Source organism: Gambusia affinis, linkage group LG06, assembly GCF_019740435.1.
Source record: "Gambusia affinis linkage group LG06, SWU_Gaff_1.0, whole genome shotgun sequence".
NCBI classification, from domain to species: domain Eukaryota; kingdom Metazoa; phylum Chordata; class Actinopteri; order Cyprinodontiformes; family Poeciliidae; genus Gambusia; species Gambusia affinis.
The window spans coordinates 10,430,777-10,446,907 of NC_057873.1; the positions used below are offsets into that span (position 1 = coordinate 10,430,777).

Here is a 16,131-nt window from a genome sequence, read left to right on the forward strand (position 1 = left end):
TTTAAAGTCCACTGATGTCACAGACTATGTTCTGTAAATCCAACCATATTTATGTTTTGTGTAGAATTTAGGCGACCTGGCTAAGTGACTCACAGTACAGTGGTACAAGCCAAAGTTCTTTTTAATGTAGGACAGATTAGGGAACACGGGTGAAAATAAAACAAGAACTAGCTTCTCCACGCCTATTGTTACTTAATTCACTTAATCGTTGTCTGTTTTTTGACTTTCTCAAGGATATTTGGACTAAATGTGACTACAGATTAACTCAGTGGGATCTAGCTAAAACAGTTAGTCTAAAAAAACATTATGTAAACAATATCTGACAGCCAGATCCTACTTGAACATTTGGTTTTGCTCACCTGCATGTATTCCAAATTCTGTTGTGCAGATGTGATGTCAGAAGCAGGAAGAGAAGCTGTTTATTAAACCTTAGACTGGCAAAGTCTGATTTACAAGTTTGCGTTACTTATCTTGTTTTCTGGATTTTTATTTATAGCCGTGACTCGGAACAGTTTGCGTTTTTTTGGGGGGATTTATTTGCTCATGTGATTATGCAGTGATGAGATTAAGTCACCAGACTGTCATTGGACACCTCACTCATAAAAAGCAGTCAGTAAATTCCCAAATGCCACAACCAGGAAGTAAGAACTCGTAGTCGGATAGTGACTGCGTCCTCTTGTCAACAATTCAATTATAATGTTAAAATTTGACATAATTTCAGAAATCTAGCTTTATCTGTCTACATTCATAACACTCAGGGAGAAATTTTCTGACATTTGTTTGTTTAAGTGATTATGGCTTCAAGTTAATATTATAATATTTCTCAGAATTGGAGTATTTCATAAACCCCGTCAAACTCAGTGGACCAACACCGGCAGGTGACATGGCTTCCCAAAACATTACTGATTTTGAAAGTTTCACACTAAACCTCAGTAAATTGATCCTATGCTTCTCACTTCTTCTTCCAGACTCATGTTTTTCACAGATTTTTGAAAATGAATGTTTCTTTTGAGATTTATCGCTATATTCTAAACGACAAAGTCAGAAATAAAAGTTCTAGTTGAGTAAATAGACTTTATCATAAATAATGATGTATGGTTAACAAGTGCTTAATTTCTTCCAAATATTAGCATCTTCTGCCCTTATGCAGGGTAAACTCGCAGTCTAATTTCTGCACCGTACATAATTAGATGGAAGAAAACACTTTTTCATATTCATAAGTGCTAAATGATTCTAGAGGCAATTACACAGCAGTTATGGCAAATAAAGACCTTGCCAGCAGCTTCATAAGAAGAGTTGTAGTTGGCAATTATAGGAAACAAAACCATGCTGACAAACGGGCTCATTAAAGCCTAAAAGCTTCATGACACAAGAATACCAAATCAGTTTTTTTTAGAGAAATGAATGTAATAATTTGCATATTTTATGAAAATAATAAGCATAGAGATCAGAGAGTAGCTGTTATTTCACATTAAATGCAGACAAAACACTACATGCAGTGATTTTTAATGATAGCTTAGATATGCAGGTGTTAGATATTTACTGTATCAGGGTGTTACGAGGAAACTCCTCGCATTTAGACCCTAAATGTATCAGGTGCTTGCTTTTTATGGAGAGTGAAATAAAAACTAAACATGTTATTACAGCTGTTGCCCAAAGGGTGGCAGTGAAGCTCTCTCAACAAAGTTAGCGAGTCTGCAGCTGGTCAAAATAAAAGTAAGAGAAAACTTTCAAATCAGACTGTTTATTTAGATTTCTGCCTCATGCAAATTCAAGTCCTTTTCCATTAGAACGGTATAAATTTTAAACTTTTAGAAGCGAATTTGTCCATGGGTGCCTGGGCTACCTGAGCCGAGGCAGTGGACAGTTTCCCAACATCTCCCTTCACACAGGTGTGAGCCGTTGACAGCATGCACTCATTATAACAGGGAATGAGGTCAGGAGACTCAGAGTTGACACCTACTGAAACTGATTTGGCGGTGATGTCCAAAATCTGTCCTTAAGGGCCGGCATCCTACGTGTTTTAGTTATTTCCCTGGTTCAACACACCTAAATCGAAAGATGGTTCATTAGCAGGCCTCTGCAAAACTTTATGACATGCTGAGGATGTAGTTGGACCATTTGAATCAAATGTTGTTGAAGCAGAGATGCATCTAAAACTGGCAGGACACCAGCCCTTGATGGCTGGAGCTGGACAAACATGGGCTACAGCACGTCTCAACAATGTTCAAAATGTTGAGATATTTGTGTTTAGTGGGAGTTTTAAAATGTCTGGGGAGATTTTAAACAGACAAATCCCTTATTATTGTATCTTGCCATACAGAACATTATGGAGTTTGACTCAAAACATTTTAAAAAAGCTTATTTTCTGTACCCAGTCACAACTGTCACCAATTCCCAATTTAGGAAATGTTTTATATACCTGCTTAAAGTGAGTCAGGAACTATGCAACGTAGTTACTCCTTTCCAGCTGCTGATAATTAACATTGTTGAAAGAAAGAAAGCTTTAGTTGTCTGTGCACCTTCTTTACAGACTGTTAATAGAGTGGACACAGATATAGTCTATTTTGACAAAGCATGCCAGAACATTAAAAGTGCCGGGGAAGGAAAGGAGACTACCTGAGGGTATGAGAGGGGGGAATCTATTAACCTCCAGTGACCACCCAACCAGCCATGACTGATTGCCCTGTCGCTACATTATCAACCTGTCTTAGTAGTGTGTATGTAATGTATAAATTTTATGTCAGTACTCAAGTGTATCTACAAACTGAGTTGTTTTACTCTGATGTTGGTTTGGCATAGACAGGTATGACATTCTGACAGTTTCATAACATCGTGTGAAACGTTGCCACAAAAACAGGCCAAAAATATGTAAAATTATTGTGATTTGTCTAGAACGGTGACACAGCAATTATTCTTATTGAAACAGTATAACATATTGTAACATGTTATTCCAGCTATAATAACTTTTTATTATAATACTTATTTCAAAAAATTTATTTGGGACTAATGACCTTTATTCAAGGTCAGAAACTTCGGCTGAAAAAGTGATGACATGCAGTAAATAGAGCTAGGACTCAAACCTGGAGTGGCTGCATCAGTGACTCCACACTGTCTCTATCCATGTTTGATAAACATCAAGATTTGTAAATGTAGTTGACTAACAATGCACAGCTTCAAATGGGGGAGGGTAACGGTGCGATAATTTATGCTTCAGGCATTGGTGTAAACATTCCAACAACTCCAACACTTCTTCTGTCATTCCTTTACATTTCAGGAAGAGCGTACAACCATTAGAGAGTAACAGAACTAGAGCTTTTTACAGCTTTTATACCCCTTGATGCAGTAATCAGCTCATAATATTTCTTAAATATGTACTTGGCTGAACAAGAAAGTTCATTTGAATTGGGTTTATTGGGAAGCACAAATCTAAAAAATTGTAGTAGTATTAATATTGCTGTTATGGCCGATAACTAGATATATATATCAGGTTGGAAAAAAATGACCACACCTCTGACCACACTGTTAACATGGGCTCAGTTTTATTTATTGGACCAATACACATACTTAAAAAAAGCTGAGATCAGCCAATATTGATGTTTTGCAGTTTTCTGGAAGTTTGTTCTAGATTTGTGGTGCCTAGAGGCTGAATGCTGCTTCTCCATGGTGTGTTCTGGAGATGTAGCGCAGGCCAGAACCCGAAGACCTGATAAAGAAATAATCACTCAAACTTCTGTGCTGTTTGTATATAATATTAAAACTCTTTTTTTAATATAATAATAATATGCCTTCCTTGCTAAAAATGCTTTATTGAATTATTTTCTATTTGGCTTGACTGACTTCTTTGTGGGTGTGTGTAAGTGATCATATAATTGACTCCCACAATGCTGCATGTCTGTGACCTGTGGGCTTATCCCACCCTGTGCTATAGACGTCTTTGTATTAATAACCTGACTTGATAATGATATTAATTTGAATCTGCCAGGCCTTCTTTTGTGCTGCTATCTCCGACATGCAGCTTTGTGAATCTGGGTAAAATCCACTCTCCCTCCCTCCCCTCCGAGGTGCCTCTGTCTATCTTGTCTTCTCAGCTCTTGTCTCGTCACATTCTGTGTCTGATTCATCTGTTTTCAAACAGTTTCCCTTAAACTTTTGTTTGCCTCCATTCTAATGAAAACAAATTTTCCATGTACTCTCATGCTAACTTTGTGCAATTTGTTTTTACTCCTTCTGAACCTCTGCCAATAATATGAATCTTTCACCTTATTTTCTTTCTGCACAATACTGACTTTACCCCAATTCTGAAGATAAAAATATCCAGTTATCCTTAAGATAGAACACATTTCTGGTGCCTATGTTCATTGGACCCTGTCTTTACCAACACTAATATTTTCCAAAGCAATGATTTTTTTTGTGGTATTTGAACCTCCCATCCACATGTAATCTAAATATTTTTGCAAAACAGAATCTGCAGTTGTTTTGGAGATTTGTTTTAAATCTTAAACCCTTGACTTAATGCTCAAGATCTTATTTAAATGTTGATGTTGTTACTGCCTCCTACTGACACAGAATATCTATAACATTTTTGATTGAAATCTGGGAGACTGTCGGGATGTTTTTTTTTTTTTTCTTCTCCCTTTTTTAAAACCAGGAAAAAAGAAATGTGAAACTGTAGTTCCTGGACAGAGATAAGTCTAACATCCCTGCTCTGCTTTTTCCACGCTCTCGTCCTCCCTGTCCCATTGTCAGGTTCTATCACCCCACAGCAGCTTATTTGGCTTCCACTTCTCCTACCTCCATCATCTCCTTGTCTATCATCCACCCATTCATCCATCAGCCACGCTCTCTTTTTTTGGTTATCTCTTCACTGCAGTGATTATGTTCACTTTTGAAGAAGGGGGTTTAACAATGGTAGGATCACAGGCCAAATCTTCCAAATGCTGTGTTCTTTCTGAATAAAAAGCTGCTTCCCTTGGAAAGAAAATGGAGCTAAAGGAGAAATGAGAGTTGGACTGAATCTTGAAGATCTTGAAGAAAAATATTGGTCTTCTTTTTACAACCCCAACAATCAGTGCTTTAGAGCAAATATTATCCAAGTCAAGATAATGAAATATGAATGCACTGATATGAGAATTTGGGACAATATTGATATCAGATATAACAATATTGCTGTTTTTACTGATTGATACTTACCAGTATTATTCCCTTTCTGTGAGAAAAATTACCATGCCATTAATATTCCTTCTCTGCTTCAGGGAAACGGTCCTACATGAGTTGTTTCACTGAAAACACTACATGGCCACCCACTCGATGATATTAATGCCATCGGTTGATATCAGTTCAGTTTTCCTTATGGGACCAATAAAGATATATTAAAAACATTACTAACATTGGCTGTATTGATGTTAATTTAAACACCACCTATCATGTATTCCTAAAACAAAATTCCTTCTTCTATCTTTTACTCCATGGCCTCATGAGATGTTATTGAACATAATGAAGGAAAACATGACTGAATGTTAACCAGGTAGAGGAGAGAAAAATATTTTAAGTCATGGTAGACAGAAACTGTGTTCTCTATAAATTTTATACAGCAGAACACATGACAGTGATGTGATCTAGTTTAGGTTTGTGCTGATCAAGTCTCAATTATTTGTACAGGGATGCCATCCAATTTTTTATTTATTTATTTTTTTTTATATAATTTATAGCTGACTGCAACTCTAAAATCTACTGACCATTGTTTCATGTTAATTGCACCAGTTGGAAGCAATCTTAAAATAAAACATGAAAGCAGTTTTGTGACAATTTGAAACCTTTATGGTTGGGGCATTTTCTGTTTTGCTAGTGAAAGAGCTACAAGGTCAAATTCAATGAATTCATCAAGGTAACTATAAAAGCTGATTCGATGAAGCATTTCACTTTAGAACTGAAGAGATTAAAAGTTTTCAAAGGACGTCAATGAGTCTAAAAAATGTGAAAGACTTTGTCACTCTGGGTGAGCAGCCCACTGCTGTAGTGAAGTATGGTAGGCTTTGGGAACTTTATTAGGCCTGAGCAGCGAAGCGCTGCCAAAGGCCTATTGTATTTGCAACATTTCTCGATTATTTATTTTTTTATTATTTTGTCTTGTGACACAGAGCACAGAGCTGCATGCTGACTGAATTTGGCTATCACACTTGAAGATATTTGATATGATGAACTACATTTACTTTAGCAACAACCATTTCCAGTTTGGAGGTTTGTACATTGCCATTGCTTAATGTCCCATTGAACAGATTTGTCATTGATCATCAGATCAGCAGGCTGCATGCTCAGCAGTTTCATAGATCTTACTATACAGAGCTTTGAATCAAGCAATTGCGGTAATGCTGAACAGATGGGGAAACTAAGTGTTTCACCATCATCTTGCGCAACAATGGAAGACAAATGAAAAAGGGGGCTTTACACACTTGTGCAACAAGTATCAGAAATACCTAAATCAAAGCATCCTTATTTGAGGTACTTCGCTTTGAATCAAGCAGGTGATTAATGAGATGTTTCAAAGGGAGAATTAGTCCCTCTCTGTTGTTGACAATCCATAGTGTGTTTTGTAGTTTAGTTAAATTTGCGTCACACCCATGTTAAATACTTTAATCACAAATTTTGTTACTATTTATGTGTCCAGAAATAGTGAAAATGAGCAGCTGAAAACAGACTAAATGGAAAGCAATATCAAGGAAAGATGTTTTTAAACATGTTCAAATATAAACGAGAAAGACAAACCAATAAAAAGCTTAGACTTTCATCTGCAGTTTTATGAGGGAAGAAAAGGCTTGGGACTGAGGAGAGGATGATAGAGGGGAAAAAAGGCGGAGACTCTGTGTGTGTTTTGTGCACGCAGAGGCCTTGTTAGTTATTGATCCCATTTAATAATCCTTAACCACAGTCTACTCTCCTGAGAGCACTTAACTCTGCCCCTCCCCTCTTGCCTCCCTCTCTGTCTCTTCCATCCCTTCATTCACTCTGTGTTTTTGCTTTCTGTTTTGGTCCTTTCCCTCAGCTGCTACTTGCTCCATCTCTGTGCATCATCCTTATCCCCAGCGTACTGTGGCGACACTCTGACACTACCTACAAGGTCAAGGAGAACTGGGTTTAGAGACCAATGTTAAATCCCGGCGGTAAAGGGTCTAGTTCTCTGCTGGTGCATTTGTTGCTATGGAGTCAATTCAGGTGTCTCTGAGAAGCTTATTCCAAGAAAAGTGGTTTCAAATGCAGGCACTGTAAAGTAACATTGGCCTTCTGTGAATATAGAGTTGTGTGTTCAGCCAGTTTCTGCTCGGGTTTTTATTTTCAAATTATGCTCGAAGGGTTTCTATTCTGCCTTTCCATGCAAAACGGGTTCTTTATTGTTCTTCACCACTGGCATGGTGTAAAGTAGTCCCCCTTTTCATGTCGTAGAGCCAAGGTAGTATGCTTTTATATCACTCTTGACATTCAACAATAGTTATGATTACACTGCACTTGTAAGAACCTGGCACTTTTATTCAGACTGTTCTCTGCGAAAAATATGATTCAACATATTCGCACTGAAAAATTAATAGAAGTCTTTTTCACGTTGATCTTTAGCCTTAAAGTTTGTAAAAGAGAGCTTGCAGTAGATGGAAGGGGGCTTTTTACAAGTGGCCATTTAGGAAATGGAGGCATTTAGTAAAATATGCATTTTGAGATTGTGGAGTTTGACCTGTGCTAGATTTGAAAAAAAAAAAAAAAACCCATCAACTTACCTTCCCTCTTACTAATAGTGAGTTGTTTGTTCCCTCTCTCCATGGAATGCAGTAATTACCATCACCTCTTATACCAGGATCAACATTTACTTTTTAATTGCTGCACAAAATAAATGCAGTGGTTGCTCTATATAATTTTCTCACTCTACATGAACCATTGTGAAGATTGTTGCACGGTAAAATATTTTACACCAAAGGACTTGTTGAAATATGACCAAGGTTGAGTATTTCAAGGGCTTTTCTTTAATGTGGTGCTTTGCTTGCAAGGGTAAAGGAATGAGCACGTAAGGATTTCTTCATAACCTAATATAATGAAGCAATCCATTGAAATGAACCAACTTTTTAATTACACCAAGTTATTAACAAAGTTATCTTACAGTGTAAATAGCAGAGTAAACTTGGAGAGGAAATTGGATTTCTTACATTTCTTTACTCCTGTATTGGACCATAAATCAAGATGCAAAGCCCTTCATAGTCAGTTATTTTCTTTGATACAATAGACTAATTTTGCCTGTTTTGTACTTTATGTACAGCTTTGCACTGGTTCTACACAACATATGTAATCGACATTTCAGTTCCACATTTTTTGTTAACCGAGTGAAATTTAGGTAGTTAATCATCATTAATGACAAGGAGGAACAAATCAGCAGTGAAAGCAATTATTCCTACTATGATTAGTTGATATATCTTTGTAAAACTGTTAAGCTTTCCTGAAAGTATTCTCAGTTAAATGCATTACCTGCTGCCTCCAAGATTTTGTGATTATTTTGAAATTGGCATTTCATTAATAATGATTAACATCCAGAATTTAATGTATTTACTTAGACTAGAAATTGTTAAGTTTGTATATAAGTTTGTTTTGTAGCAGGACAGATGTAACAGACTGAAATTGTAATTTCTCATGTCTGGTGTTATTGTATTTATCATTTTTAGTTAGTTCATAATAGTAAAACAATTTGGGAAGTCCTCCTATTTCTCCACTTCTCAGTTGCTACTGAGCAATGCCTACATCTGCTCTCCTACATCGCTAAGTAACAGAAGAGGTGGACAAGAGTGGAGAGAGAGTGCATGTGATGTATTACTGACTTCCTGCAGTCTTTTTATCTCTGATGCCGCTGACTCTTTTTGCCTTTTTGAGGACATGTCCAAACTCAAGTGCCAACCAAAGTTGAGGTATAATCAAACAGATCACTGAGAGGTGAGGGAGAGGGGCACTATGGCGAAGTCTGGAGATTAACTTTTCACGTGTTTTGTGTAGAGATTTTCCCCCACGTTTACTCTCTAGCTGAGTATTCTTGCGTAACTAAAAAGAAAAGACGGAAATTGTTACCCTGTTTGAAGTTCCTTGTTCACATCTTGTCAATTTTGAACCCAGTGTTTGATTAATTAAACTAATTTCTGGTTTTCTTAAACATTTTTTTCTTTCGTTGAACCACAAAGCTACTGATGCTGGTACATGATTTAGTCTAAGCTAATGACTTATTGCTCTTTTTTTGTTTTGTTTTTTACGGCGTTGGGATTGTATTTCATTGAATCGGGTTATTTCCAGTTGTCCTTTTGAATCAAAGGAGGGTGTATTTACTTTTGAAAGCTTATTTTTACATTTAAGAATTTCTTGTATCAGAAAGAAAAAGAAGAAGCTTCCAGCAAAGTGGCCATTTTGATAAACTTTTCTGTCATTCATGTACTCTTTTAACACTAATGATAACTTAATGGTGCTGTGAGTATGACACAATGTTGGTTACCTGCCAAAACCTTCAATGTAATTAGCGCTGATCACATCCCAGTCTTCAATTGGCATTCTATATGAGCATTAGACTGGATGATCTTTAATTGTTACTCTCACTCCAAGAATTAAACAAGAACTTCTTGTGACTTCCAGTTGGTTTCTATTTTTTACACCTAAACACATGCGTGCCGCCCGCCCTTGGTGTCAGCGCTTAATTTTTCATCCCATTTGAGAAATAACGCATAATTAATCCATAATGTTCGACAAAGGCGCAGGTGAATTATCAGACACACAAACACACAGGATGATGGATTAAAATATGAATACGCATGAATACACAATTGATGGCATGAATAAAAATGGTAAACAAATGAGCTGAAGGCTGGAGCTTGATGGCAGGAGAGAGAACAATCGACCGAACAATCTCTGTGGGCTCATTTTAGTCCCTGAGCTGTGTTTCCTCCTCTTTTCTAAACAAGCTCCTTTAATCTCTCATGCTTTTGTTCCCCTCTTTATTTCTACAGCAGAGCTCATTTGAGCTGGATGATCTGATCAATAATTACGATCACTAGCACAACTACATAGCCACCCACACACGGTCACATACATACATGTACAATATTCCGAGTAATGAATACACAGCTTGTAAAGGGGGAAAAACGTGCCTCCATAAAAACATATTGTGCATTCTGCTATAACTCGATATATTGACTTTACCCTCTCTCCCTCCCTCCTCTCATACAAACTCGTACCATTTATCATCACTGTTGTCCAGTTTGCTGCCTCTTTGTTTTGGAGAGCCATTTAGGAAATGTCAAGCTTTCCAGATTAATTTAGCTTCTGTTCCACATCAAAGAAATTAATATTCAAGTGACATGTTATGACCCTCTTCTCTGATAAACACACACACACACAAAGTTAAAAATCTTTCAGTGGTTTGAACTATTTTGTTTTACAGACACATTCAGTTTAGTGGCTCTTGTCTGTTGACAAATATATTAATTGTGACCAGTTTCCTTAATTTAAGCTATCATAGATTTGTGATTATTTGTTGATTCAGGCTGCGTTCATTGGGAAGTTTAAATTCTAACGAGTTCTAAATTGTATAAATCCAGCAATCATATTTCAAGTTAAAAAGCCAATATTTCCTCACTAACACCGAACTTAACACCATTAAGGATGTCTGTCATGTTGTCATAACATAAAAACTTCACACTAGACCATGCATTATGTCAACCTCCCTTGGTAACTTAGGGTGCATTCAGACCAACCCAGAACTAGAGTCCTGAATCAAACTCTAATCCGTTTGTCTAGAAAGTCAGATTTTTTTGGGGAGGAGATCAGAATGCAAATTTGAATTCCAAAACAGACTTAAAAAGCAAACTCTGAACTCTGAAGCAAACTGAACACTAAAATGGTAGAAAACCTGTCTGAATGCAACGTGACTAGAGACCATTTCAAAAGGAGGAAGTTGGCAACAGTGCAGGACATTCTGGTCAATATATTACGGTACTCTCTGCTCTGACCGACACAGAAAGCAAGGAAAAGCAGAATGTAAATGGTTTAAAGTTGTTTTACTGTTCAGCTTAAATCCCCATTTCTGTAGCGCTCTGCAGCAGCTGCAATTTTTAAAACTTTAATGAATGACAAACGGGACTAATTGTCTTGGTTGTTAGAATATTTAATCACCAAATAGGATGACATATTTCATATGTCCCATACATAAGGTATGTCAGTCATGATTTGTTACATTTTGACAAACTAATAAAATTAACAGCAGCAATTATGTAATTATTCACCAATATAAAAGAGCAATTTGCTTAGTCCTCTCTTGCATCTTGATGGAAATCAAAATGCTTATAGACTTATGTCAAGGGGTAATACTTAAAAACATCAGCAATTTTCTCAGCTTTAATTTAAGTCATATTTATAGCAATCGGGTAAGAAATAAAGGCGCTGAGATAATTTTTTGACTGATTCCTGCTCATCCCACATTGGAACAGCCTGGTTTAGTGGACAGACTCACTGCAGGAGGCACCATTACCTCCTGCAGGTAATGGTGCCTGCAGGAGCGTTGCTAACATTAGCGGCTACCAGGTGATGTCCAAACCAGTAATGTATATGAATGAAGAAATCCTACAACCGCTGAATTCTGACACAGCTCCTTTTTTGTTTACTTTTTGTGAATAAGGAAATTGCGCTGATCTTAACAGGTTTTGTGTTGATTTCTGCAGTAGATCTTGGTGCAGCGCCCCCGCAGGCGAAGGGGGGAACAGATTTTTTAGTTGTTTGACACAGCGTAGTGTGAACGCAAACTACAGTTCTGAAAATGTAACAAATGTTGCAATTTTAGTCCCCAATCGAACCAAGTCTACCGGACTATCTGGTCTGAATGCACCCTTATAGATCACTTCTCCATGCCACCTCCGTCCTCTGAGGTCACACCGTTTTGGAAGGAAAGCATCTCAGGCCTGACTTCAAAATATGAAAAAAGACTTCTGTTATTCCTCTTTAATGTCTCATTCATCCCATTTCTCCTTATTGTTTCTGAATTGCTAGAGGCTTGTGCCTATCTCCAGTGTTCATTGGGGTAGAGGCAGAGTGCACCCTGAACAGGTCACCAGTCCATCACATGACCACACAGAGACGCAGAGGACAACCCCTGAAATGGAGAAGTGTTCTAAAATTAAGGGCTTAAAATGCCTTAAATATATATTGTTATTAAATGCAAGTTGGCCTTACGCCTATGTTTTGTCATTGCAGAGTATTTTTTCTTGCAGAACTTTTCTGTTGGGCGAAAGATTTGAGTTGCACAAAAACCTCTTCATTGACTCAAAGTGCTTGAGGCTACCAGCAGCTACCTGCTAAACCTTGCTAGCGTTTTGGCAGCAAATTCACCCATCAATCCCTCATATCTATGGATATTATGGGCTTAATTGTCGTTCAAGGTGGCATTAAACCATTCTTAAACTGTCTTAAATTTGACTTGCTCTGTTCCAGCAGGAGATCAGCTTGAATAGACAAGAGAGACTAATGACTAGGCATGCTAGTCACTGGCCTCTCCATCGCTAATACAAGTTGAATTCTCAATTAATGGTGCCATCCTTTCCTTAATCCAGTGCTTCTCAATTCCAGTCCTCAGGTCCCCCTGCTCTGCATGTTTTAGATGTACCTCTATTCCAGAACAGCTGATTCAAATGATTGCATGACCATCAAGTGCTGCAGAAGCCTGTTAATCACCAGAATATTCAATCCAGGTGTGTGGCAGAAGGGAAACACCTAAAATATGTAAGACAGGGGTCGTGAGGACCGGAATTGAGAATCACTGCCTTAATCATATCAGTAGCTGGTTTCAAATTAGAAGTAGCCACTGCCATTCGCACAATACTCTTAATTTTGGCCCTAAACTCTATGCAGAAAGACTTTAGGCTGGGATTCAAAACTAGAACATTTTTCTTGTGATAAAACAGTGTTAAAGGAATGAGTGCATTTTAGCCAGAACTGTAGATATCGCCCTGTTCCAAAAGCTTGGATGATTCTGATTCACTAACAAATGTCAAGTCCCAACAACTAATTAAAAATTTACCTTAAAAGCATTTTACCAAGATATGTCGGTGTATTTACTGATGACATGCTGGTAATATTCTGCATCCCTACAATCCAAAGTGGCAACTGAAAAAAACTGCAGCAATGTGGCTTCTCCGCAGGGTCCTGGTTCACACGATTCACCCTGAAATCCTTTGTGTCGGTGTCTATGTGTGCTTGTGAGTGAGTGTGCTTACTGCCTTTTGGACTCCATATGAAATGATAATCTTCTCAGACATTTGGATGGAGTGAACAATACCTAATAGGGCCATAATAATAAGTATTAAAATCAGTGGACCTGAAAGAAAACGTGATAAGAGTATTAATTAGGTGGGAAGGAGGGGAGGGACGACGAGAAAATGAGTGCGGTCATGGATCAGAGTTGAAATAAAATGAGGACTGAGACAGAAAAGCTAGAAAAACCTCTCAAACATCAGAATCAGGGAGATGGAGGTGATGCAGGAGGGGAATAGATGGATTGGATTTGTGTGTGGGGGGGATTTGGGGTGTGTGTGTGTGAGAGAGAGAGACAGAATTGAGCCACAAAGAAAGATTGAGATGGATCAGGGGAGGGAGAAACCCTGTGCTTTAATTCTCATCTCCCTAGCTGTGTTGTATTGAAAGGAGGTGGGGAGCAGGCCATAATCACACACACCCTTCAGAGTTTTTTGTACTTTCTGATCTCTCTTTTTCCATGTATCGAGCACAATCTCCTGTTCGTCCACGCACATTCACTGTGGTGGTCTCTGTATTTCTGGACCTCCTCATTAGACATCCTCAGAGTAATCATCACCTCAATCTTGTTCTTTTTCTAGTGGACACAAGCACATTTTACCCCCAGAACAACTGGGTTTTAAATGACACCTAGTCTCATTCATTTGTTTTTATATAGGACTTAAGTTTAGTTTTTTTTTGCTGTTTTGTGTAACAAAATACTTTTCATTGATATATTGTACAAAACATCTGTAAAGTACATTTGTGGTTGTAGAGGTGGGAAATGAGGAATATTTAAGAGGAATGAATAGTTTTGAAGTCTCTGTTTTGTGAAAATCAGATTTAATCTCAATTTAAGGGTTTCTTTCATCTTTTGTCTTTATATTCAACCCTGATGTTATAGGACTGTTTTTACCTGCTTTACTAGAAGATTAACCTAAAAGTCAAGACATACTGGTATTTGTATCAGAAAAGCAAGTAATTTACTTGCTTCACGTAATTTATTTGTAATGTGTTTTTTTTTTTTTTTTTTATATAGATTAGTATTTAATCAATGGACATTCAATGATTATCTAGTGTAAGTAACCTAAATGTTTGTAATGTTTTAAAATTTATTTTAGGTTCACAAATTTTAAAAAAGGCTGAAAGTGTTTAAACTTCTTAAAAAGTTCTGCCTCCTCGTGTGAAATAATTATCTTTCTTCAAACATGTCTGCTCTGCTTTGTCAAACAAGGACCTGCTTTGATTACAAAGTGATATCATGATCATATGGGTTAAACTCTTTACTTTTTACTTTTGCAGTGTTCTCCTTCAGAGGGATTACAGTTTTCTGAGGGACATCAACATCTGGGAGCCCCTCGTCATCATTGGAGTTTATTCCTCTACGATCTCTGCCTCAATGAGCAATCTCATCGGAGCCTCTCGCATCCTGTATGCCTTGGCGAAGGATGACTTATTCGGTGGGTAAAGCGACGAAGCTTTGCAGTGGAGCAAATGTTCTTTATCACTTTGATGCCATTTTGAAGCTTTAACATTAGAAGCTCTTGGGTTTTTGAAAGGGCGATGAGAGAGCTATTCAAAGCAAAAGCTTCAGCCTACAAAGCCATCCGGATATCTCGGGACAGGGAGGAGAAGTATGTGGTATTTCTGATAGAAGTGTAATTTACCGCCATTTAAAAGTTTAAACACAAACTCTGTCTCTGTGAAAGTCACTGGCATATCAAGTTTATGCAGCACGTGTGATTTTCATTACTTCTCTGTGTGAGTCTGTCCTGCCTGCTGTTTTTTCATTATTAACTGTGAGTGCCATCCTTCTTCTCTCTTTTATTTTTTTTTTTAAGCATATTTTATTTGTCCGCCTGTTTCCATTTGCATGTACTCAAGCTCCAGTGTGTACTTTAGGGGAGATAAATGAATTTATTAGCACAAGTTTGTCTGTAGAGCGATCAAAAGAAGCAGCTGACTCAGGCTTGCCTACACCCCAACAACCAAAGGGTTAACATAAATCAAATGAATTAGTTTAATTAGAAGTTGGCGGCTGTGGAACCATAAAAGTTGAGGAGGAACAGCAGATATTTGTGACTGTGATCACACCGGTTGTACGTTTGTGTGTGTTCTTGTCATTCATGCATGCAGCTCTGTGCTTAACCTTGCCACTGTCCTGTGCGGACTGACTGATGGATGTCAGTTTCCTAACACGTACACTCTGGAGTTTTCTTCCCACACATCTCAATCTCTTTCTTCTCTATAACTTGCTAATCTCCAACTCCTTCAGCGCTGTCCTGCCTCTCTCCGCCCCCTCCCACTGCTGCATTGATTTGACTTAAAAGTCTCACTGATTTAATTCAGCTTCTTTATCAGGTGTGAAATTTACTCTGAAACGCAGATTTCTCCATCGCCCACCACTTCATTCTACCTCCATACGGGACTGTGTGTTTCTGTCAGTCAGTCATGAGTCAGTCACCCACCTCTAAAGTCAGAATGTGATGGCCGAAAGAGAATGTTGTCTGAGGTATGACAGGTATGTGGGAGCACTGTCTTCCAGCAAACCAAGTGGCGGTGAGTTATTAAATAAAGCGACTCATCGGCTCAGTTTTTCTCTCACCGTCTCTGCCGCCTACTCTAGTTCTCTGTTTTTAGACCAGATGCGGGGTTAATTACAGAAATCTGTTTAAATGTCAGGGTTATTAAAGCTTGCCATTCCTAGTCTAAATACTGATATACGCTGGTGATCTTGTAAATATTGCCAGGCCACTTTATTAGGTACAATTTGCTAGCGCAGGTGTTTGACTGTTTCACCTTCAGAAGTGCCTTAATGCTTCTTAAACATTACAACAA

The 16,131-nt window shown here is 37.8% G+C and overlaps 1 protein-coding gene across 4 annotated transcripts in view; it reads left to right on the top strand.

Moving 5' to 3' along the window:
- zgc:153039 (uncharacterized protein LOC767698 homolog) overlaps window positions 1–16,131 on the top strand; it is a 60,040-nt gene that overhangs the window by 13,396 nt on the left and 30,513 nt on the right. For all 4 annotated transcript variants that reach the window (XM_044119521.1, XM_044119519.1, XM_044119518.1 and 1 more), the window contains one exon: window positions 14,596–14,753. In XM_044119521.1, the coding sequence (XP_043975456.1) occupies window positions 14,596–14,753 (158 nt within the window). The remainder of the gene's footprint in view (window positions 1–14,595; window positions 14,754–16,131) is intronic.